The sequence below is a fragment of the Monodelphis domestica genome, chromosome 2 (assembly GCF_027887165.1).
Source record: "Monodelphis domestica isolate mMonDom1 chromosome 2, mMonDom1.pri, whole genome shotgun sequence".
Lineage (NCBI taxonomy): Eukaryota > Metazoa > Chordata > Mammalia > Didelphimorphia > Didelphidae > Monodelphis > Monodelphis domestica.
In genome coordinates this window covers 541,804,410-541,827,835 of record NC_077228.1, presented here as the reverse complement: position 1 = coordinate 541,827,835, position 23,426 = coordinate 541,804,410, and the positions used below count along the sequence as shown (strand labels likewise).

At 42.5% G+C, this 23,426-nt stretch overlaps 2 protein-coding genes across 2 annotated transcripts in view; both read right to left on the bottom strand.

The window, feature by feature from the left end:
- Positions 1-20,668, bottom strand: part of LOC100025642 (UDP-glucuronosyltransferase 1-6-like) — a 149,803-nt gene extending 129,135 nt beyond the window's left edge. The window contains exon 1 of the mRNA XM_056820141.1: positions 19,754-20,668. Coding sequence (XP_056676119.1) covers positions 19,754-20,608 — 855 coding nt within the window. The 5' untranslated portion in view covers positions 20,609-20,668. The remainder of the gene's footprint in view (positions 1-19,753) is intronic.
- LOC100025445 (UDP-glucuronosyltransferase 1A7-like) lies at positions 5,270-6,289 on the bottom strand. The gene has a single exon (XM_001376342.5). The coding sequence runs from the start codon at positions 6,185-6,187 to the stop codon at positions 5,285-5,287; it is 903 nt and encodes a 300-aa protein (XP_001376379.3). The 5' UTR covers positions 6,188-6,289; the 3' UTR covers positions 5,270-5,284.
- Positions 20,669-23,426: the final 2,758 nt, after the last annotated feature.

The window sequence follows — 23,426 nt, the reverse complement described above, 5'->3', positions numbered from 1 at the left end:
TTTGATTCCTTACAGAAGTGAGCATGGTTAGCTTGCAGAAGAGAAGAGTCAGGAGAACATGGGAGACTGGGGCTATCCAGATACATGGAGAAGATTCTAAAAAGCTATCAAGAGAAGGAGGGAGGAGACATGATTGAACATGACATAGAAGCAGGAGAAATGGGTAGAAGTTAAATAAAAGACCAATTTAGGCTTGAGAATAGGAGGAACTTCTCACTCTGTCAGAGGCAGGTCTTGGGCCCAGGACTCCTAACCACATCACTGTTCACTTCTTCTTCTCTTGCTCTGGAGGTAGCAGGAAGCTGATAGGTGAATACTAAAGGAGTGATTGTCCAGTATGTTCCCAAAATAAGAATATTGTCCAAAAAAAGGTCACAAGTGGCATCTCTACTGCTTCCTCCCAACGAAAACCAGTCAAGACCTTTCATTCACCAACAGTGGATTAATTACACCTACTGTACAAGACATAATGCCTATAAAGAGAGGTACATTGTAGGTGCTATTGTCAAAAAGGTTGCAATGGAAAGGAGGCAAGGGGGAATGGGGAGGAAAAGAGCATAGATAGAAAACAAGAATTAGAGATTTTACAGTTGAGGAAATTGCCTGATGTCACATGGGGAAGCAGAGCAGAAAAGGGCTTCAAGCCATGCCTTTGGGCTCCAGATTCAATGTTCTGTCTATTGCCCCATATTGCTTCTAAGACACTAGAGGACATCAGATCAATCAACCACTAGTCATTTATGCACCACTCACTCAGTACCAGAACTATGGAGTAAAATATTTCAAAGTTTCCCTTGTGATACAGAAGATGACTTGCACACATAGAAGCATAGGTAGGATACATATAAGGAGAACCAATGCTAATAAAGACAAGGTAGGGGCATGTGCACAGAGCAAGGAAGGAGTCCGATTTTGCTTCCTTTTTTTTTTCTTTCCAAAATTTCACCCCTGACTCTTCCTGTGAGATCAAGGAAAGGCTAACGAACACTGCATCATACTTTTGTTTCTGCCAAGGTTTCCAGGACCCACACCTCCTACTGAGGACTTCAAAGCATCAGGGATGGCTCACACACCCTGTAATCTGGAGGAATTGTCCTAGTTTCTGTGGCCAAAAATAATTCCCCTGTGGGGCGATCCTCTGGGAGGAAGAAATACTTAGTGTCTATTCAGAGGATAACAGATTGAGAGCAGGAAAGGACTCTACCATCACCTCAACTCACCCCCTCATTTCACAGAGAGGAAAATGAGGCCCGACCTTCCTCTACTTCAACTGATTTGCCAGAAGACACACAGAGACTGAGCAGCAGAGTCGATATTAAAACCAAAGTCATAGAACCACTGCTGAAACTTGGAACAGGAATGAAATAGTCCTTGCCTTCAGGAAGCTTACGTTCTATCTGGGAGACAAAGTAGAATCTAAAAACAGATGCAATAAATACAGGGTCATTTTCTGAGAGAGGGAGGGCAGTGGCAGCTGGGGGCCCAGGAAAGACTTTGGGAAGGTGGGTAATAGTGCTTGAACTCAGCTTTGAAGGAAACTGGAGATGCTGAATCAGAGATGAGGAAAACTGCCCTCACCTCTCCCCTGCACTCCCCAAAGAGCTTCCCTACTAGCTGACATCCGATCACACCATTTCCCTGCTCAAGAAACCCCCAGGATTCCCTGGAGCCTATGAATCTGTCTGTAACGATTCAGGAGAGGCATTTCTGAAGCTGGGACAAAGTCTTCCATCTTGCCTAATCCTGTCACATTCTTAGTTCTACTGAATGGCCTCAAAAGAAGGGGCTCTGCTTCCTTTTCTCAGATTATGGAACTTGAAGTGAAGTGATGCCTGCAAGGGACTAGCAAGAACTGAGGGAGAAATGATGGAGACATCATTCTCAGCTGGTCCTCATTCTCCTGATCGGTGGCCTATTGAAGACAGACCCAAGAGGGACTGCAGAGAGGAAAGCATCGTGTGTTAAAGCAGGAAGAGAGCAGAGCCTCCTGGACACTCCAAGAGAACCCACCATGTGCAGATCTTTCCTTTGGGGAAATTGCTCTTAATGCCATGAAAACCGAGTCCACCATGTTTAGCCAACCAATGAGAGGAGGAATGTATGAATGATGGGTTCCACACCTAAACAGTCAACATTCCCAAACAAAACAAAACAAAGAGGAATTTCACCTGGTTGTGGCTACAATGGAAGCCTTAGCTAAGGAATGAGGCTCTTTTGGCCAAGTGTGCATTTCTTGGTCTTCCCTCACTCCCAAGCCCAAGGGGGACATCTCTAAATGTTCATTAGGCCCTCTTCTCACTGAGCCAAAAGAGATCTCTCCTCCCAGGAGAGGAACAAAACAATACAACCTAGCTAAGCCAGGAGAGAGGAGGTGCAGCTGAGTCTCCTTCAGGCATGTCTTCTGACTGACATTCAGAGAACTGTGGGACCAGAAAGAGACTTGGAGATCCTCCAATCCAGCCCCATCATTTTAAAGAGAAGACTAAGAACAAGACAGTGAGAATGACTGATCCAAGGCCACCTATCTTCTCAGTGGGAAAAAGACCAACGAAATGTCATAGAACACAGATTTAGTTCCAGAACCTACCTGAGACAGTACCTAGTCCAAACCTCTCATTTTACAAGGGAGGAAACTGAGGTCCAGAGAAATGAAGTCACTAGCTCAAGGGATATAAATAGTCAATGACTGAGCTGCCAGTTGACTCCAAATTCTGGCTTTTTTCCTTGCACACCCAGCATTTTCTGCTTCCATTTTTCTCTTCGGTCTTCATTTCACATTCATCAGAAGGACAAATATCAATAAATAGAAGAAGAGAATCAGCCTGCGTTGGGGAAAAGGGCTAGTGGGCTGGCTTTGGAGTCTCAACAACCTTGGTTCCATGCTCACCTCTGACCCCTGCGGAGAGTGTGACCCCAGGAAATGAATAAATGAGGAAAGAGTTATTCAGTCCTTAGTACATAGCAAGAACCACACTATGCACTGGAGAGCCATTACCAAAAGGGAAGCAATACATGCCCTCAAGAAGCTTCCAGTCTAATGAGAAGGCAGTATACAAAGGGGCATGGAGGCCAGGTAGTTCATTTCATTCCCAGGGTCCCTGGTGCCTGTGCAAGCCTATACAGTTGCAGAGTTGGTTCACATATGGGTTGGTGGAAAGAGGAAGGAGCTCCATGCTGCCCCCCAGCCTCTCCAAAGCCCCCATCCTCTTGGGATGGAGCAAGCCAGTCCTTTCCAGGCAGAGGAAAAACACTACAAGTCTTTGTCTTTCTCACGGTTTCTCTTTCATTAAGTACAACAGGACCTCATTTACACAAAGCCAACAAATGCTGATGCAGGTATATATGAGCAGCAATCAAAAAAATCAAGGCAGCCAAATAAGCAAAGTACAAATGGTAAATGATGTTCGACATCTGGATCCTCTTCCCACGTGCTGTAACATCCCACAGCAGTTCTCCCAACCATGGTCCATTCTAGCTTCAGAAGCCTTAGGATGAGGCCTTCCATCATTTGGTCCCCAATGTCAGCTCCCACCTCAGTATTTGTTCAGAGCTCTCCCTTGTAACAAGCATCAGCTCCGGCCCCAGGCTTCTCTTTGTTTCACTAATGCTGTTTAATTATTAATAATAGCTCCAAAGTGCAAGAGCAGTGATGCTGGGAGCTCTGAGGAGCCTCAGAAAAGTCATAAGTGCATAAAGGGTAGGTTCATAGGAGAAATCCTTATTCAATAATGGGGTTCACTCTGCTGCAGATGTTTAAGTTGACACAAAGGGTCTTAGAATGTACTGGTCACATAAAATGAGTTTCTACTGTATTGTTTCATCCAGATTTGGGGGCAAGTAAGTGGCACAGTGTTCAGAGTGCCTGATCTGGTGTCAGGAAGACTCATCTCAGAGTTCCAATCTGGCCTCAGGCATTTACTAGCTGTGTGATCCTGGGCAAGTCACTTCACCCAGTTTGCCTCAGTTTTCTCATCAATAAAAGGAGCTGGAGAAGGAACTGGCAAACTCCTCCATTTCTCTACTAAGATAATCCCAAATGGGGGTCATGAATAGTCAGACACGACTGAACAGCCACCACCACCAAATTATCCTACATCTAAAGGAACTTGAAAACTACCTTATTCTCAGACAATCAGGCAATTCAGAAAGTCATGAATTTGCCCCAAATGTGGACGAGGCTAGATCTGAAGGAAGGTATACCTGCCATCATTAGGGGCAACACTGGGAAGGATTGGAGATATAATCAAGAAAAGAGCCTAAGAACAATGTTCTAAAGAAGAGCAAGGACAGCAAGTTGTTTGTTCCTCCAGTATACAATCCTTGAGTTGGATCAGCTTTGATGGAAGATGCCTGAAATGACCTACAAATCAGAGGCAATGGATCATCATCTCCTAGACATTCTGTGCCTTTTTTCCCATCCCTGACTGGGATTTCATTGATGAATTTTACCTGGGGATGCTGAGGAGTTAAGTGATTTACTCAGGAGTCACACAGCCAGGATGAGTCAGAGATGGGACTGGAACCTAGGTCTTTCTAACTCAGAGGACAACCCTCTATCCACTATGCCATGGTGCCTCTCCACTTATTGAGATAAATCTCGGGAAAAGAAATGGGAATTCAATAGCTAGAGGGTTGGACTTGGAGTCAAGATGTTGTTTGTTGTTGTTTTCTCATTTCAGTTGTGTTCCACTCTTTGTGATCCCATTTGGGAAAGTAAAGTGGTTTGCTATTTCCTTCTCCAGATTATTTTACAGAAGAGGAAACTGAAGTGAAAGGGCTAAGTGACATGTCCAGACTCACACAGCTAGTAAATGTCTGAGACTGGATTTGAATTCACAATATGAGTCTTCCTGATTTCAGGCCCAGCATTCTATCTATTCCTGATCAAGAAACCAGGGATCAAATTCTGCCTCTGATGCTTACTAGGTGAATGACTCTAACCAAGCATTTTACCAACTCTCAGCCTCAATTTCCTCACATATAATATGGGAATAATAATAACTCCTAATTCCCAGAGCTGTTTTGATGATCAAATGAGGTAATGTTTGTTAAATGTTTGCCATACTTTATTAGATTGTAAGCTCCTTGATATTAGAGACTCTTTTACTTCTTTTTGTAACCCCAGTGCTTAGCACAGTGCCTGACACATATTAGGTACTTCTTAAATTGTTTATGGATTGATAGAAACCTTGACTACCTTGACCACTACTAATATGATTGTTAGTATTATTAAGAAATGACTGGAAAATATGAGTTCTAGGCATCCAGAAATTCTTCTTGACTCCTACTCCTCCCCAACCCAGGCATCTTGCCCACAGAGAAGAAGACTTACCTTAGAGAGAGGCTTCCCCTCATGGCAGGTGATGCCACCAACAAGCACCATGTTGGGCATCAAGGGCTTTGGGTAGTCAAAGACAAAGTCAGTTCTCAGCAGCCAGAAGGACGTGTAACTATATAGTTCCTTAAAGGTCATGGGCTTTTGTAGAATATCACTGGCAATATCCAAGCTGTATTTGAGGAGATGAGAGCACAAAGAGACTTCCTGAAGGTGGAAGAAGAGGTTCCAGACACGCTCCATGAAGGTCATGGAATCTGGGAGTCCAGAAATCCCTCTTGGGACATAAGACAAAGGGCTGGGGCAATCAGTTGCCTCATCTAGGTGATGGCAAAAGACCATCCGAGTGAAGGCCACTGATGGGAGGGAAAAGTACTTGGCCAAAATAAAGCCACAGTGGTCAGAGGGATCGAAAAAGACAGCATCAAATGCACTCTCCTTGATGTAGTCCAAAAGCTCAGAGTTTTTGAACAAGCTCCTACAGTTCGAATAAATAGCCTTGAAGAGCTCAGTGGTGTTACTGTTACTTAGCAGAGGGACCAGGGTCTTAAAGCTGCCATCCCACTGGCCATCAGCGAATCTCTGGAACACCTGGTTGTATTCTTCCAAAGTGTGCTCACTCTTGTATGTCTTCACGGTATATGGTGCCGACTCCCCCAACCTCCAGCTCACCTCAGGGATGACCATCACCACTTCATGGCCCCTCCTATGCAGCTCCTTCACCACCTCACGCATGCTGAGCCAGTGGCTCCCATCCATGGGCACCACCAGCAGCTTGCCCGCCTCAGCCAAGCCACCAAATAGCAGGAGGCATGACCAGAGGGGGAGAAGACCAAGAAGGAGAGGAGCCATTTAGGACCAGCAGCACAGAGAAAGCTGCCTTCTGGGCTGCTGAGGGAGCTGAGCAGTGACAGGGGGTGGAGGAAAGGCTGCCAAAATGGAGTTCAGGGTTCCCTCTTATATCGCCAAGGTAATCTGTCAATGATTGCCCAACTGCACGTGCCAATCAGTGTACACTTACTGAGCACGAATCGCCTTTAATCTGCCAGGAGCATGGTTCAACCTTGGGTTTTTTCAAGTTCCAGAAACATCTCCCACAACTAATGAATTAAGTAATCTCAGACTTGAGCCTCTGCAGGAGGGTTCTTATTGAGTGAGTGATCCTTGGAATTGGGATCTGGGTGACATAGCAGGAATTCAGCCAGCATTGCCCTATGTATATCAGTCAATAAGCAGGTTTATTTTCATGGCAGAGGGGAGGAGAAAGCAATGATGGAGGGAGAGGGGGTGAGTGTTTGATTAAAATTTAAGGAAAATGAAGGTTTAAAATGGTTTTTTTCCCATGCAATAGGCAGTTGTAAAGTCCCTACTATGTGCCAAGTACTACAGATACAAGGCAAAGCTAAAACCAGTCCTTGTGTTCAAGGAGCTCCTAGACTTATGGGGAGGACCCATTCAAACTATTCTGTACCAACAAGATAATCTGGAAATAAGCAAAAGAAGGCACTAGTGTGAAAGGAGATCAGGAAAGGCTTCCTAGGAAGGGGGGATCTTAGCTGGGACTTGAAGGAAACCAGAGAAGCCAAGAGGCAGAGATGAGGAGAGGGCATTCCAGGCATGGGGAATGGTGGCCAGAGAGAAGGCTTGACAGATGAAGGGTTAGGGTGAAGACTAGCAAGGGAAGCCAGGCCACTGGATTAAGGAGTGTGTGTCAGGGAACAAGGTGAAAGTGGAGGAGAAAGGGGAATGAGGAGCTCTGCAAAGTGCCTAGTCATGGAGACATCAGCATAGGGATCCTATTTGTGTGTGTGTGTGTGTGTGTGTGTGTGTGTGTGTGTGTGCATGTGTTTATATGCTAGTCATATGGGGGTACAAGCTTCCTCTAGATACCCCCAAACCCCACATGTATCTCAGGTCAGAGAGTACCTAAAGAATTCATTTTCCCTTCCATTCCTGAAGTGCTGAAGGAAGATGACTTTGAGCTGAGAGAAATATCCCCTCTGGACTCTCCCCTCATTCTTGATGAACAGGGAGAGTCCCCTCCTAGCTTGCTTCTGATAAGCATCTGATTTGAGCTCAGATAGCTAACCATCCTCTATACTGGCCAAGTTTTCCCACTTCTGATGTTAAGGTATAGGACCTAAGCACATTACCCATCTTGGGTCCTAGAGTCCCCAAACTATCACTCCATCACCCCATCTCTAGTCAGGTAGGCTGTATGGTCAGGAGGGTATAAGTGTCTCCAACTCCATCTCCTCTGGGAGGCAGCATTCTACTTGCTCCTTCCTCCCAGGTCACTCAACTCCATTATTCAACTTGCATTAAACTTAATAAAATTTTCCATTTTTAAGATAATTATTCATCCATTCCTGAAGAAGGTGTTCCTTCTGGTCCAAGTTTTCCTAATCAGCTCTCCCACACCATTTTCGTAGGTTTAATCATTGCTCACCAGTTAGCAGCTTGGCCTGTACTTCATCATTTACACTGTGCTTCTCATCCACAATCCTCAGGGTGGTAGAATGTATCAATGGAATTATTAAGGTTTAGCTTGCCATATTTAAGGATGATTACTAAATGTTCCATGACCTAGGGCTCTTTTATTAATTCTCCTAAATGTTAAGGCCATCACTTTTGGGAAATTTCCCTCTTACCTTTTGAGATTTTCACTGACCACAGAATGACTCTTTTTTCACACCACAGAGATTCTAAAACTATTAAGGCTTCCCTTTTGTCATATTGTAATGGATTCACACAAGAGTTCCAAAATCCTAACCATCTTCTACCTCAATCAGTTTTCAGGGATTCTAACTTGAAGAAATTCACCATGGTTGAATTTGAAAAAACCACCTGAAGACTGGGTATACAGGAAAAGATATCTGTGCAAGCATGCATTTCAAGCCAGATGGGAAGGACCTCATCCAGTTCTCCTAAGAAACTCCTCTGTGGCTTAGCTAAAGACAATTGGCAGCTGGATACATTTGTGTCATCTAAAAAGAGCACCAATTCCAAAATGGCCTGCTTAGCCCATAGTGATTCAAAGATCCTGCTGACCAAGTAAAAGAAGTGAGCTGAGTATCCTTTTTGCTTTCCCTTTCATTGACTTTTAGGTTTTTCCCTAAACCAGATACAGAAGCTATGGGGGAATCCAGGGTAATTTAGACCCACTGAGGAAAGCATCAATAAAAACATGCTTGTAAGTCTGCTTGTGATTTTCTGGCAAGGCCACCTCAATTCACAGCTGCAAGTTTCTGGTAGGATAAAACTCAGATAGGGAGAACTCCTGAAGACTTCCTCCCCATATGGCCATAATAAAACCTTGGGCTATATCTTTTCTGAGAAACCTTTGTAATGTGTAAGAGTTGTAGAAACCTGGAGCTGTTCCTTATTTTGAAGACCCAAAAAGATCCCTGTAGTGTCATGACCAAATAATCTGGACATTCCTTCCCCACCTTCCCGTAGTTACTCAGAACAGATCAGCTGTTACTGTTCCCTAATTAGCTGAGCAAACTATAAATCCTAAGACTTAACTGAATAAATGGAGCCACAGCTTTCAATCATAGTGCTGTGTTTCCCACTTGGTCCCTCCCATTTCAGTCCCAAAGTCTCCTGCTCTTCCTCTGTCTCTGTCTCTGTCTCTGTCTCTGTCTCTGTCTCTGTCTCTGTCTCTGTCTCTGTCTCTGTCTCTGTATCTGTCTCTGTCTCTGTATCTGTCTCTGTCTCTGTCTCTGTCTCTGTCTCTGTCTCTGTCTCTGTCTCTGTCTCTGTCTCTGTCTCTGTCTCTTTCTAGTGGTACCTACCCTGAGTGCAGTCCCTTTAAAGACATGTAATTACTTTAATCAGAGAACTAGTATAGTCAGAGAGGAAAAAGCTCATCTTTACAGATAGCTAAAGCAGGACAGTTTCCACTTGTTTGTTTCATTTGATTACTGACATGGGCACAGCACCCCCAGAAACTCAGGCAAGCTATTGTCAGGAAACTCCTTTGCTCCGTGACGTCTTTGTGCCTCCAACCCCAAACATCTGATAACTCCTATAAACCCGGACACGACTGTCCTCCTTTGATCCTCTTTTAGATGTAAGATGGACAGAGAGAGGCACCTCCAGGCCACACCGTGATGCCATCGGGCTACATCTCAGACATCTGTCTGATCCCTAAAACTAAAAAAGATTTTATAAGGATAATTCCCCAGGTCTCCAGGCAGACCCCAGTCATATGACCAAGCCCCTGACCAAATGCCTGAGCGTTTACCCCTCTCGAGCCACATTCTGTGTCACCCTGACACAGCATCTGTTAGAAAGAATACAAAATCCCCAGAACAGCTTTTCCATCCATGCTGTCTTGCCAAGGAGCAGCCTTCCCTCCTGCTCTCCCACCTTGCTCTCCTCCTGGCCATTCTCAACATTACTTTCTCAATTAATCCATTTCTCTTTTTATTTTCTTGCATTCTTGCAAAAGGCATCCCTCGTGAACCCAAGCAAGGGATGCGCCTCCTCACCCCACAACGTGATGACGTTTAAGATGACTTAGTAGCTCATTAAGTTGAATAGTTTCAACAAAGTTTGAAGAGTGTTTTTCTTTTCTTTTTATTTATTTTTTCACTGTGGAAATCCAGGAGTCCCCAGTTTATGTAGTTGGGAGGTAGTAACCCCAGGCTTGGACCTTGTCACAGGAGAGTTTTCTCCCTGAGGGAAGGTCCTACTTCCCTGGTCTCAGACTAACAATAGACATCCTGGTAGTTCGGTGGAAATAGCTAATCCCATCAGATGTTAAGTATCTCTTTTGTCCCAATGGTTTCTCTCCCTAGGCTAAAGTCCTTTACCAACAAGTGGCCAGATCTTTCCCTTTTGTGTCCATTGTAGAGCATCAGCCCCTCACTGCTAATCCTGTCTGGAACTCCTCATTTTCCTTTCTTACCATTGTAAAGTCAATCAATTGTCCCTCTCACCCTAAGCCCCCAGGTCATCTAGAAAGCTATTTAAGCGCCCTGACTTTGATGAACTGTCATTCTCTTACGTTTGGCATTCCCAGGGCTCAGTGAACAGAGTGGTCAGAGTTTGGTCCTCAGACTCTGTGCAGTTGTGTGTGGCTGCCTATTAGCGCTGAACCCCTTTTGCCCTTGACTGAAGAGTGATTTTGACTATTTAATAGTTCTGTGTTTTTTCCCAGTCAACATTTTTTTTATTTATTTAAAAACCCTCACCTTCCATCTTGGAATCAATACTGGGTATTGGCTCCAAGGCAGAAGAGTGGTAAGGGCTAGGCAATGGGGGTCAAGTGACTTGCCCAGGGTCACACAGCTGGGAAGTGTCTGAGGTCAGATTTGAACCCAGGACCTCCCATCTCTGAGCCTGGCTCTCAATCCACTGAGCCACCTAGCTGCCCCCTAGAGTGTTTTTCCAAATTTGCACAAAGTATTATATGTTCTGAATATAATTATTTCTCAATCTGATGTGAAGAGAATTTAGGAAAGAATAATGGAGCCTGACAATCTTTATGGATATAATTGTTAGCAACTAGAGATAGTTATATTTAATTGTGTATAATGTAGAAGAGACATGCATGCAATTTGAATCTGTTACCCTAAAAACTACAATTTCTAGCCCTCGACTCACTTCCTGCCCTGTTATGAGCTGACGTAGCCTGGGTACCACTGGTGGACTTCCACGTCTAGCTCTCTTGCCCTCCTGTCGAGGCTTTGGCGGAGCGGGCTTTCAAGCAGGTAGAAAAACGTAGCCAAGTGCTTCTATTTTGTGAGATAACAAACGTTGTAAAATATACACTTGAAGTATTGGATAGTAATGAAATCCTCTACTTCCAAGCAGGATTGCAGAGTCCTGCCGTTTGAGGTGAAACTGAGGAAGTGCTATGGAGCACCTTGGCTGGTGACTCAAGCACAGCCATGATGGAGTATCTTCTGGTAACCCCAGGTAGAGACTGCGCGTCGACAGCACTCATCTGGCTTCCCTAGGAAGAAATTGGAGTTTCATACGTGGCAGGTTCTCTATGGGGCTGTGCATCCTAGCAACTTAAGCCTGGCATTACTATGGCAACTTAGGGGGTTTCGCTTAGTTATATCCCTCTTCTCTCCCATTCTGGCGAGTTTTCTGTAATTATGAAAGACAAAAAGTCCCCAAAAGGCAAATGCTAAACTATATGGAACTGAAGGTGCAGCTGCGTAGAGTTTTAGCCATTCGCCAATACGACAGTTGTCAGTTTATAATCTGGGGGACCCCAAAGCTTGTGTTTATTATTAGCAACCCCAGATTTAGTCAGCTTGAAAGATGGACACCCCAAGCTTGTCCTTGTTCCTGGGAGAATGCACCTGGAAGGGATCTCCGACTGAATAACACACCTCAAGTATTTCATGGTCCGACTGCGACTTTAATCCAATGCTAAATGCCCTTTTGTCCTAGTAGCTTCTCCCATTGTGTCCAAGTCCTTCCTTAGGTAGCCCAGCCCCAATCTGGATGTTTGCTTATAGTATTCCTTGTAAATCATAGCCTCTGGCTATGGTTCCTTTCCCAAGCCTTCAGCAGAGTTTGAACACTCCCTTCTCTTTGTAACCATGGTAATGCCGATCAGTCCTATTTCCCTGTCTCTCGGTTCCCCAAAAGGTATACAAGTTCCTCAAATTCTTTTAATCCTTGGAGCTGTCATCTATCACAGTGGGACTCCCAAGGGTCGGTAGCCAGAGTAGCCAGAGCGTCAGAGCTCTGTGTGGGTTTTCAGGGAGTGACTCTGTGTGGGCGCCTAAAGAAATTGTGATGAACTCCTCTCTGACATGGGCACTGTAGCCCAGAAATCCAGGGGACCTATTATCAGGGGAACCCCCTCGCTCCCTTCCATCCTCCTGACTCTGAACCTGGAAACACCCAATGACCCTCCAGGGTCCTGAGATGACATCTACCTTTGATCCTCCTCTAGATTCAATATGGACAGAGAGATGCACCTCCAGGCTACACCTCGATCCTTTCAGGCTACATCTAAGATATCTGTTTGTTAAGGAATCTTTATACCTCCAGGCAGACCCCAGTCAAATGACCACCTCACCCCACCAAATAAATAAATGCCTGAGTGTCTAGCGCTCTAGGTCATATCCACACCATGACATAGCATCTGTTGTAGAGAGTATAAAATCCTGACAACTGATGTCTGGGGGGGGGGGGGGGAGGGGGCACGGGGAAGAGCCTTTCCATTCATGCTGTCCTCCCAAGGAACTGCTCCCCATCTTGCTATTCCACCTGGCTATCCTCCTGGCCATTTTCAACATTACTCCCTAAAATATTAAATTTCTCTTTTTGTTTTTAATCTAAATTTTAGAGTCTTACATTCTTGCAAAAGGAATCCTTCCCGAACCCCAGGGGTACACATCTGAACCCCATAACACTCTCCTAATTAAAGACTTGGTTTTTCTGACCTTGACCTTAACCTTTGACCTTGACCTTAACCTTGACCTTTCTTGACCATAACACTCTCCTGATTAAAGACTTTGGTTTTAATAGTTCTGTGATTTTTCCAGCTTAACACAGTAAAGGAAAATAATAGATGTTGGAGGGGATGTGGCAAAATTGCGACACTAATACACTGTTGCTGGAGTTGTGAATTGATTCAACCATTCTGGAAGGCAATTTGGAACTATGCCCAAAGGGCAATGAAAGACTTCCTGACCTTTGATTCAGCCATATTATTGCTGGGTTTATACCCCAAAGAGATAATAAGGAAAAAGACTTATACAAAAATGTTTATAGCTGTGCTGTTTGTGGTGTCAAAAAATGGAAAATGAGGGGCTGCCCTTCAATTGGAGAATGGCTGAACAAATTGTGGTATCTGTTGGTGATGGAATACTATTGTGTTCAAAGGAATAATGAACTGGAGGGATTCCATGTGAACTGGAAAGACCTCCAGGAAGTGATACAGAGTGAAAGGAGCAGAAGCAGGAGAACATTGTACACAGAGACTGATATATTGTAGCACAATTGAGTGTAACTGACTTTGCTACCAGCAGCAATGCAATGACAGTGGAGTGATTTGCTATTTCCTTCTCTAGATTATTTTACAGATGAGGAAACTGAAGTGAAAGGGCTAAGTGACTTGCCCAGACTCACACAGGTAGCAAATGTCTGAGACTGGATTTGAATTTTCAATATGAGTCTTCCTGATTTCAGGCCCAGCACAATGGATCAAATTGTGCCTCTGATACTTACTAGGTGAATGACTCTTACCAAGTCTTTTAACTACTCTCAGCCTCAATTACCTCACATAGAGTATGAGAATAATAATAACTCTTAATTCCCAGAGATGTTTTGATGACCAAATGACGTAATGTTAAATATGTGCCATACTTTATTAGATTGTAAGCTCCTTGAGATTAGAGATTCTTTTACTTCTTTTTGTAACCTTAGTGCTTAGCACAGTGCCAGACAAATATTAGGTACTTCTTAAATTATTTATGCATTCATAGAAACCTTAACTACTTTGACCACTACTAATATGATTGTTAGTATTATTAAGAAATGACTGGAGGGTGGGGGGGTAGTTTTAAAGGACTGTAAAGAAAATAAGAGGGGAATAAGAAGGGGGGTGAAAAGGGAAGTAAAATAAGGGTAGGAAGTAGGAGAACTGATTAAAAGCAAAACATTGGTGTAGAAGGAAATAGTGAAAGAAGAAAAGGCAGGACTACGAGTGGAAATCAAAATACTCAGAAATACACAGCTAGTAATCATAACTCTGAATGTGAATGGAATGAACTCACCCATAAAACGCAAATGAATAGCAGAGTGGATTAGAAACCAAAACCCTACAATATGCTTTCTACAAGAAACACACATGAGGAAGGTAGACACACATAGGGTAAAAGTAAGAGTATGGAGCCAAATCTATTGGGCATCAACTGATAAAAAGAAGGCAGGAGTCTCAATCATAATATCTGACAAAACCAAAGTAAAAATAGATCTAGTCAAAAGAGATAGGAAAGGTAATTACATCCTGATAAAAGGCAGTATAGACAATGAGGAAATATCAGTACTTAACATATATGCACCAAATGGCATAGCATCCAAATTTCTACAGGAGAAACTAGTGGGGCTTAAGGATGAAATAGATAGAAAAAATATACTAGTAGGAGACCTGAACCGTCCCCTATCAGAACTATATAAATCAAACCAAAAAATAAATAAGAAAGAGGTAAGAGAAGTGAATGAAATCTTAGAAAAATTAGAGTTAGTAGATAGGTGTAGAAAAATAAATAGGAACAAAAAGGAATACACCTTCTTTTCAGCAGCAAATGGTACATTCACAAAGATTGACCCTGTACTAGGGCATAAAAACATTGCAAACAAGTGCAAAAGAGCAGGAATAATAAATGCAATCTTCTCAGATCACAATGCAATGAAAATAATAATTAGTAAGGGTACATGGAGAGGTGAATAAAAAATTAATTAGAAATTAAACAATACGATTTGCCAAAATCAGTTAAAGATCAAATTATAGAAACAATTAATAATTTCATTAAAGAAAATGACAATGATGAGACATCCTTTCAAAACCTATGGGATGCTGCAAAAACAGTACTTAGGGGGAAATTTATATCCTTGAGTTCATATATGAACAAATTAGGGAGGGCAGAGGTCAGTGGATTTGGCATGCAAATTAAAAAACTAGGAAGTGATCAAATTAAAAATCCTCAGATGAAGACTAAATTAAAGATCCTAAAAATCAAAGGAGAAATTAATAAAAATGAAAGTCAAAGAACTATTGATTTAATAAATAAGACTAGAAGCTAGTACTTTGAAAAAAACAAATAAAATAGACAAAGTACTTGTCAATCTAATTTTAAAAAGGAAAGAAGAAAACCAAATTGATAGTATCCAAGATGAAAAGGGAGACCTCACCTCTAATGAAGAGGAAATTAAGGCTATCATTAAAAATTATTATGCCCAATTATATAGCAAAAAATATGGCAATCTAGGTGATATGGATGAATATTTACAAAAATATAAATTACCTAGACTAACAGAGGAAGAAATAGGCTATCTAAACAACCCTATATCAGAAAAAGAAATTGAACAAGCCATCAAAGAACTCCCTAAGAAAAAATCCCAAGGACCAAATGGATTCACAAATGAATTCTATCAAACATTCAAAGAACAACTAATCCCAATATTATACAAATTATCTGACAGAATAAGCAAAGAAGGAGTTCTACCAAATTCCTTTTATGACACAAATATGGTTCTGATTCCAAAGCCAGGGAGGTCAAAAACAGAGAAAGGAAACTATAGACCAATCTCCTTAATGAATATAGATGCAAAAATTTTAAATAGGACACTAGCAAAAAGACTCCAGGAAATGATCAAAGGGTTATTTACTATGTGTGGTAGAGGTTTTTCAGGACAAGCCAAGATGCAAGAAACAAGGCTAGGGACCTGCCTGTCAATCAAGAGGAAGGTTCCAAACAGAATGTTCCCAGGAGAGGCAGTTGAAAGTCTGGCCACAGAGAGGAGAAGAAGGAGGATCTTAAAAACTTCTGACTCTGTCTCTGACCCTGGCAGTTGAGCCTGACTGAAGGGGAGAAGTTGAGAACTGATCCTGGTTAGCTTCTGTCCATGGGTGAAGGACCCTTGTAGGGCTGGCTTGGCTTTGGGCTTTCTGATGAAGGGGAAACCTCTGCTCTCTCTGAGATTTGACTGAACAAGAGTTGGAGGAAAGCCAAGCTGAAGGAGAGACTTTTCTTGGTGGCTTTGTGAAAAAGAAAGAAGATTTAAACAGTTGTCCTCCATCCATCTCTGTCACAGTTTGTGACAAGACTGATTATTTCCATAACCCTCCTAAATTCTCCTTGTAGTTTAGGGAAACCCTCATCGTTCTTACCTCAGTTTCCCATCCTGTTATCACAATAAACCCCTTACCTGAGAAAGAAAATTAGAGTATTTTATAGTCCACTCAAGGGGTAGGGAGGAAGCCAAAAGGCTTCCAGATGTGGTTGGAGAAGGGAGGGAGTAAAGGGAGGAGGAGGTTAGGAAATATATTGATCTACTAGTCATCAGTAGGGATCAGTAGGCAAACCCCAGAGCATTCCCCTTTAGCAGTATCCCCTGTGGCTCCATATCTCTCTATCTCTGTAGTACCTCTACCTCCATTGTAACTAATTACCATTAGGTGTGTCCCCATACCAATAGCTGCTCTCTAGTCATAAGCTAGAGCATTCAGTCATTGCAACAAGTAATAGTGTCACACAGATCATTTTCTAGTTCATATGACCAGATAGGATTTATTCCAGGAATGCAAGGATGGTTCATTACTAGGAAAACCATCCACATAATTGACCATATTAACAAGACAATCGACAAAAATCACATGATTATATCAATAGATGCAGAAAAAGCTTCTGATAAAATACAACACTCATTCCCATTGAAAACACTAGAAAGTATAGGAATAGAAGGGTCTTTCCTAAAAATAATAAACAGTATCTATCTAAAACCATCAGCCAACATCATCTGCAATGGGGACAAACTAGAAGCCTTCCCAATAAGATCAGGAGTGAAACAAGGATGCCCATCATCACCTCTATTATTTAACATTGTACTAGAAAAACTAGCAGTAGAGATTAGAGAAGAAAAAGAAAATGAAGATATTAAAATAGGCAATGAGGAGACCAAGCTATCACTCTCTGCGGATGATATGATGGTCTACTTAAAGAATCCTAGAGAATCAAACAAAAAGCTAGTCGAAATAATCAACAACTTTAGCAAAGTCGCAGGATACAAAATAAACCCACATAAGTCATCAGCATTTCTATATATCTCCAACCCATTTCAGCAACAAGAATTAGAGAGAAATTCCATTTAAAATCACCCTAGACAATATAAAATACTTAGGAATCTATCTGCGGAGACAAACACAGGGACTATATGAACATAACTACAAAACACTCTCTGAACAATTAAAACTAGATCTAAACAATTGGAAAAACATTAACTGCTCATGGGTAAGATAAGCTAACATAATAAAAATGACAATCCTACCCAAACTAATTTACTTATTTAGTGCATACCAAGAAACTTTTCTACTGAATTAGAAAAAACACAAGAAAGTTGATTTGGAAGAACAAAAGATCAAGGATATCCAAGGAAATCATGAAAAAAATGCAAAGGAAGGAGGACTTGCAGTACCAGACCTGAAACTATACTATAAAGCAGTGGTCATCAAAACAATATAGTACTGGCTAAGAGACAGAAAGGAAGATCAGTGGAATAGACTTGGGGTAAATGACCTCAGCAAGACAGTCTATGATAAACCCAAAGGCTCCAGCTTCTGGGACAAAAATCCACTATTTGACAAAAACTGCTGGGAAAATTGGAGGACAGTGTGGGAGAGATTAGGTTTGGATCAACATCTCACACCCTACACCAAGATAAACTCAGAATGGGTGAATGACCTGAATATAAAGAAGGAAACTAAGCAAATTAGGTGAACACAGAATAGTATACATGTCAGACCTTTGGGAAGGGAAAGACTTTAAAACCAAGCAAGAACTAGAAAAAACCACAAAATGTAAAATCAATCATTTTGATTACATCAAATTAAAAAGGTTTTGTATAAACAAAACCAATTTAACCAAAACCAGAAGGGAATAAACAAACTGGGAAACAATGTTCATAACAAAAACCTCTGACAAAGGTCTAATTACTAAATTTACAAGGAGCTAAATCAATTGTACAAAAAAATCAAGCCATTCTCCAGTTGATAAATGGGCAAGGGACATGAATAGACAGTTTTCAGTTAAAGAAATCAAAACTATTAATAAGCACATGAAAAAGTGTCCTAAATCTCTTATAATCAGAGAGATGCCAATCAAAACAACCCTGAGGTATCACCTCACACCTAGCAGATTGGCTAACATGACAGCAAAGGGAAGTAATGAATGCTGGAGGGGATGTGGCAAAGTCGGACATTAATGCATTGCTGGAGGAGTTGTGAATTGATCCAACCATTCTGGAGGGCAATTTGGAACTATGCCCAAAGGGTGCTAAAAGACTGTCTACCCTACCCACGAGCAATCAATGTTTTCCAATGGTTTAGATCTGATTTTAATAGTGAGGAGAGTGTTTTGTAGTTGTGATCATATCATTCTTGTGTTTGTCTCAGCAGAAAGATGTTGATTATTTCAACTAGATTTTTAGTTGATTCTCTAGGATTCTTTAAGTGGACCATCATATCATCTGCAAATAGAGACTGATACACTGTGGTACAATTGAATGTAATGGACTTCTCCATTAGTGGCAATGCAGTAATCCAAACAACTTGGAGGTCTCTACGAGAAAAAACACTATCCACATCCAGAGGAAAAACTGTGGGAGTAAAAACACAGAAGAGAAAACAACTGCTTGTATACATAGGTCAAGGGGATATGGTTGGGGATGGAGACTCTAAATGAACATCCTAGTGCAAACATCAAAAACATTGAAATAGGTTCTGATCAAGGACACAAGTAATACCCAATGAAATTGCCCATTGGCTGGAGGAAGGGAGAGGGGAGGTGAGAGAGGGTATGATCCTTGTAACCAAGGAATAATGTTCTAAATTGACTAAATAAATTAATTTAAATAAAAAAAATAAATAAAAGACTGTCTACCCTTTGATCCAGCCATAGCACTGCTGGGTTTGCGCCCTAAAGAGATAATAAGGAAAAAGACTTGTACAAGAATGTTCATAACTGCAGTCTTTGTGATGGCCAAAAATTGGAAAACGAGGGGATGCCCTTCAATTGGGGAATGGCTGAACAAATTGTGGTGTCTGTTGGTGATGAAATACTAGTGTGATCAAAGGAATAATGAACTGGAGGAATTCCATGGGAACTAGAACAACCTCCAGGTATTGATGCAGAACGAAAGGAGCAGAACCAGGAGAGCATTGTACACAGAGACCAGTACACTGTGATACAATCAAATGTAATGGACTTTTCCATTAGTGGCAATGCAGTGATCCTGAACAACCTGGAGGGATCTACTAGAAAGAATACTGTCCACATTCAGAGGAAAAACTGTGGGAGTAGAAACACAAAAGAAAAATAACTGCTTGATTACATGGGTCGAGGGGATGTGGTTGGGGATGTAGACTCTAAATGAACATCCTAGTGCAAACATCAACAACATGGAAATGGGTTTTGATCAAGGACACATGAAAATACCCAGTGGATTTGTGGGTCAGCTATGGGAAGGGTGGGGGGAGGGAAGGAATATGATTCTTTTAACCAAGGAATAATATTCTAAATTGACTTAATTAATTAATTAATTTAAAAAAAAGAAATAACTGGAAAATGTGAGCTCAAGGCATCCTGACTCAAAGCAAGAAATTCTTCTTGACTCCCACTCCTCTGCAATCTAGGTATCTTGTTCACAGAGAAGAAGACTTACCTTAGAGAGAGGCTTCACCTCATGGCAGGTGATGCCACCAACAAACACTATGCTGGGCATCAAGGGCTTTGGGTATTCAAAGACAAAGTCAGTTCTCAGCAGCCAGATGGATGTGTGACTGTACAGTTCCTTAATGGTCATGGGTCTTTGGAAAATATCACTTGCGGTATCTAAGATGGTTTTGAAGAGAAAAGAGCACAGAGATACCTCCTGAAAGTGGAAGAAGTGGTTCCAGACACGATCCACGAAGGTCATGGAATCTGAGAGCCCAGACATCCCTCTTGGGACATAAGACAAAGGGCTGGGGCACTGGGTTGCCTCTTCTAGGTAATGGCAAAAGATCCCTCGAGAGAAGACCAATGATGGAAGAGAAAAGTACTTGGCCAAAAAAAACCCACAGTGGTCAAAAGGATCAAATAAGATCGCATCGAACGCACTCTTCTTGATGTAGTCCAAAAGCTCAGAATTTTTGAATAAGCTTTTGCCATTTGAAAAAATGGCCTTGAAAAACAGAGAGGTATTGCTGTTAGTTAGCATAGGGACCAGGGTCTTAAAGTTGTCATCCCACTGACTGTCAGCGAATCTCTGGAACACCTGGTTGTATTCTTCCAAAGTATACTCGGGCTTGTATGTCTTCACGGTATATGGTGTCGACTCCCCCAACCTCCAGCTCACCTCAGGGATGACCATCACCACTTCATGGCCCCTCCTATGCAGCTCCTTCACCACCTCACGCATGCTGAGCCAGTGGCTCCCATCCATGGGCACCACCAGCAGCTTGCCCGCCTCAGCCAAGCCACCAAATAGCAGGAGGCATGACCAGAGGGGGAGAAGACCAAGAAGGACAGGAGCCATTTAGGACCAGCAGCACAGAGAAAGCTGCCTTCTGGGCTGCTGAGGGAGCTGAGCAGTGACAGGGAGTGGCAGGAGGGTTGCTAGAATGGAGTTCAGGGTTCCCTCATATCGCCAAGGTAATCTGTCAATGATTGCCCAAGTGCATGTGCCAATCCGTGTACACTTACTGAGCACAAATATCCTTTTATTAACCAAGAGTATGATTCAATCTTGGGTTTGGTAATAGTCCAGAAACTTCTGCTGAAGAACTAATGAATTAAATAATCTCAGAGTTGAATCCCTGCAGGACGTTTCTTACTGTTATGGGAGAATGGCAAGGAAAAGACACTAAACCCAGAGTTTTGGAAGAAAGCAGTTTATTTATGCTCAGGCTAGCCTACAATAGTTTCCATAGAGTCTAAAGAAGGAATGGCTATAGGATTAGGGTTATATATATTTTGCATTCATGCTAAGGTTATGGAAAAGGAGGGGCATAATAAACAAGGGACCCAGGAATTCTGACCATGGACAGCTGCTCAGTGTTGATCAGATAGTCAAGGTTAGATGATGAACTTCGCTCAGGGCCACTCAGATCAGTCAAGGGAGGGGTAAGGGAGATGGGCATGAGGAATCAGCAAGAGTCATCCAATTAGAGGTGATTGATTAGGGAAAGGAAGGGAGAGAGAGACAGACAGACAGAGAGACAGAGACAGAGGGACAGAGAGGGGGAGAGATGGGAAAAGAGGGAGGGAAAGAAAGGGAGGAGGGAGTGGGAGAGAGAGACTCAGTCAGCAGGAATCAGTTAATTAAATGTGAAAGGAAAGAGGGTTTTTCAATTCTGAGACTGCTTCTACATTCCCTGCTGTTGATGCCCTGTCAAGTGTAAAAAAATAGACTCGAATACAGGACTACAATCCCCATGAGCCTTTGCTCCACTTCCCCAGAATGCCTTGTAATCTCACCTGGGCCGAGATCGAGAAGGTATTTAAGCTGATTCAAAGGCTTTTGAGGGGCTGGACTCTTTTTGGACTTCCGTTTTGGAGCAGGCGGTCTCTTGTGTGATGTGAGGTTATTTTGTCTAGGCCTCTGGCCTAGGCACATGTTTCTTACTTGTATATTTTTTAATCTTTAACCTTTAATAAACCTCTAAAAAAATATAATACTCCTTGCAGAGAGAAACTAATTTCTACCTGCCTCAGTCTCCCCATCTCCCCTAAATTTTAACTGTTACACAAGTCATCCCTGGGCATTGCCAAGGGATGATAGTTCATTCTGGAGGGCCTTCAGGGCCGAAGAGGTTCTGCAATTGACTAGGGTCTCAAAGAAGCACACAGGGGTCCTTCAAGACCAGAAGGAGGGGGAGGGGGAGTCAAGATGGCAGCATAGTTCAGACCTCTCAAAACCCTTCCTCACCAATTAAAAACCAAAAGCTCCTAGGTGACTGAAATCCAAATCTAACAACAGGACAGAGCTAAGGAACCCTCCGGCAGGACTCAACTTAAAAGGTATGCCCTCCCAAAAAGCCTGAATTTGAGAATACTTGGGTTTAAGGGGAAAGAAGAAGGAAGGTCCCAGGACCCCTCCCCAACCTACAGTACTGAGCCTCCAGCAGTGGCTGGAATCTCTGGGTAGGCAAGGGCACTAGTCTGGAGGGAGTACCTTGCGGGCAAAACTGTGCCAGGCTCAGATGTATTCATCTTGACTGCGGGTGCTTGTTATATTTCTCCAAAACAAATTGAGAATATTCAAAAATTGAGTGCTCCTACCACTAAGAAACAGCTGAGAGCAATTTTAGGAGCAACAGGGTTTTGCAGACAATGGATTCCCTGCTATGGGGAAATTACTAAACCCCTTATAGCATTAACAAAGGATTCGGTTCCTGAACCCCTCAAATTAGAGCCTGAACACTTGTCAGCTCTATCAGATCTAAAAAAGGCTATCATGTCTGCCCCTGCTCTAGGCATCCCAGATTACAACAAGCCATTTACTTTATATGTGCATGAGTGAAGAGGAGTAGCCTCTGGCATGTTAACTCAGACTTTAGGACCTTCTCAGCGCCCAATTGCTTATTATTCTGCCCAACTAGACCCAGTAGCAGCAGGAGCACCACCATGCCTTAGAGGAGTAGCTGCTACAGCCTTACTAGTAACAAAAACCGTTGATTTAGTATTGGGATGTCCATTAACAATAATGTGCCCACATGAGATAAAAGCATTATTGATAAAACATAGAACACAGGCATTCTTGGATCAGAGAATTACAAGGTATGAAATAACCTTATTAAATAGTGAAAATATTACCTTGAAACTCTGTTCAACTCTTAACCCTGCCACCTTGGTTCCAGATTTACCTACTTCAGGAGAGTCATTACATAACTGTGAAACATTAATGTCCATGGCAGAAAAGCCTCGAGATAATCTCTTGGACACTCCCTTAGACAATGCAGATCTGATTTTATTTACCGACAGTTCCTCTTTTATGAGGGATGGCATACGTTACACTGGAGCTGCCGTAGTCTCAGAATTTGCCACTGAATAGTCAGCTTCACTACCTTCTAACATTAGCACTCAAGGAGCAGAACTCATAGCTCTAAAACAAGCTTGTATAATTGCCAAGGATAAAAAGGCAACAATTTATACGGATTCTAGATATGCTTTTGGCATTTGCCACTCAGTCGGAATGCTATGGCTCCAGAGAGGATTTTTAACCTCAGCTGGAAAATCTATAGCTAATGCAGAAATTATTAATGAAGTTCTTTCTGCTCTCCAGCTTCCTGAAGCCCTAGCTGTAATTCACTGTTCTGCCCATACAGGCGGCCCTGACCCTGTCTCTAGAGGAA

Bases quoted from the DNA above. Each gene is read 5' to 3' on its own strand.
- LOC100025445 (XM_001376342.5), bottom strand. From the start codon at position 6,187: ATGGCTCCTCTCCTTCTTGGTCTTCTCCCCCTCTGGTCATGCCTCCTG.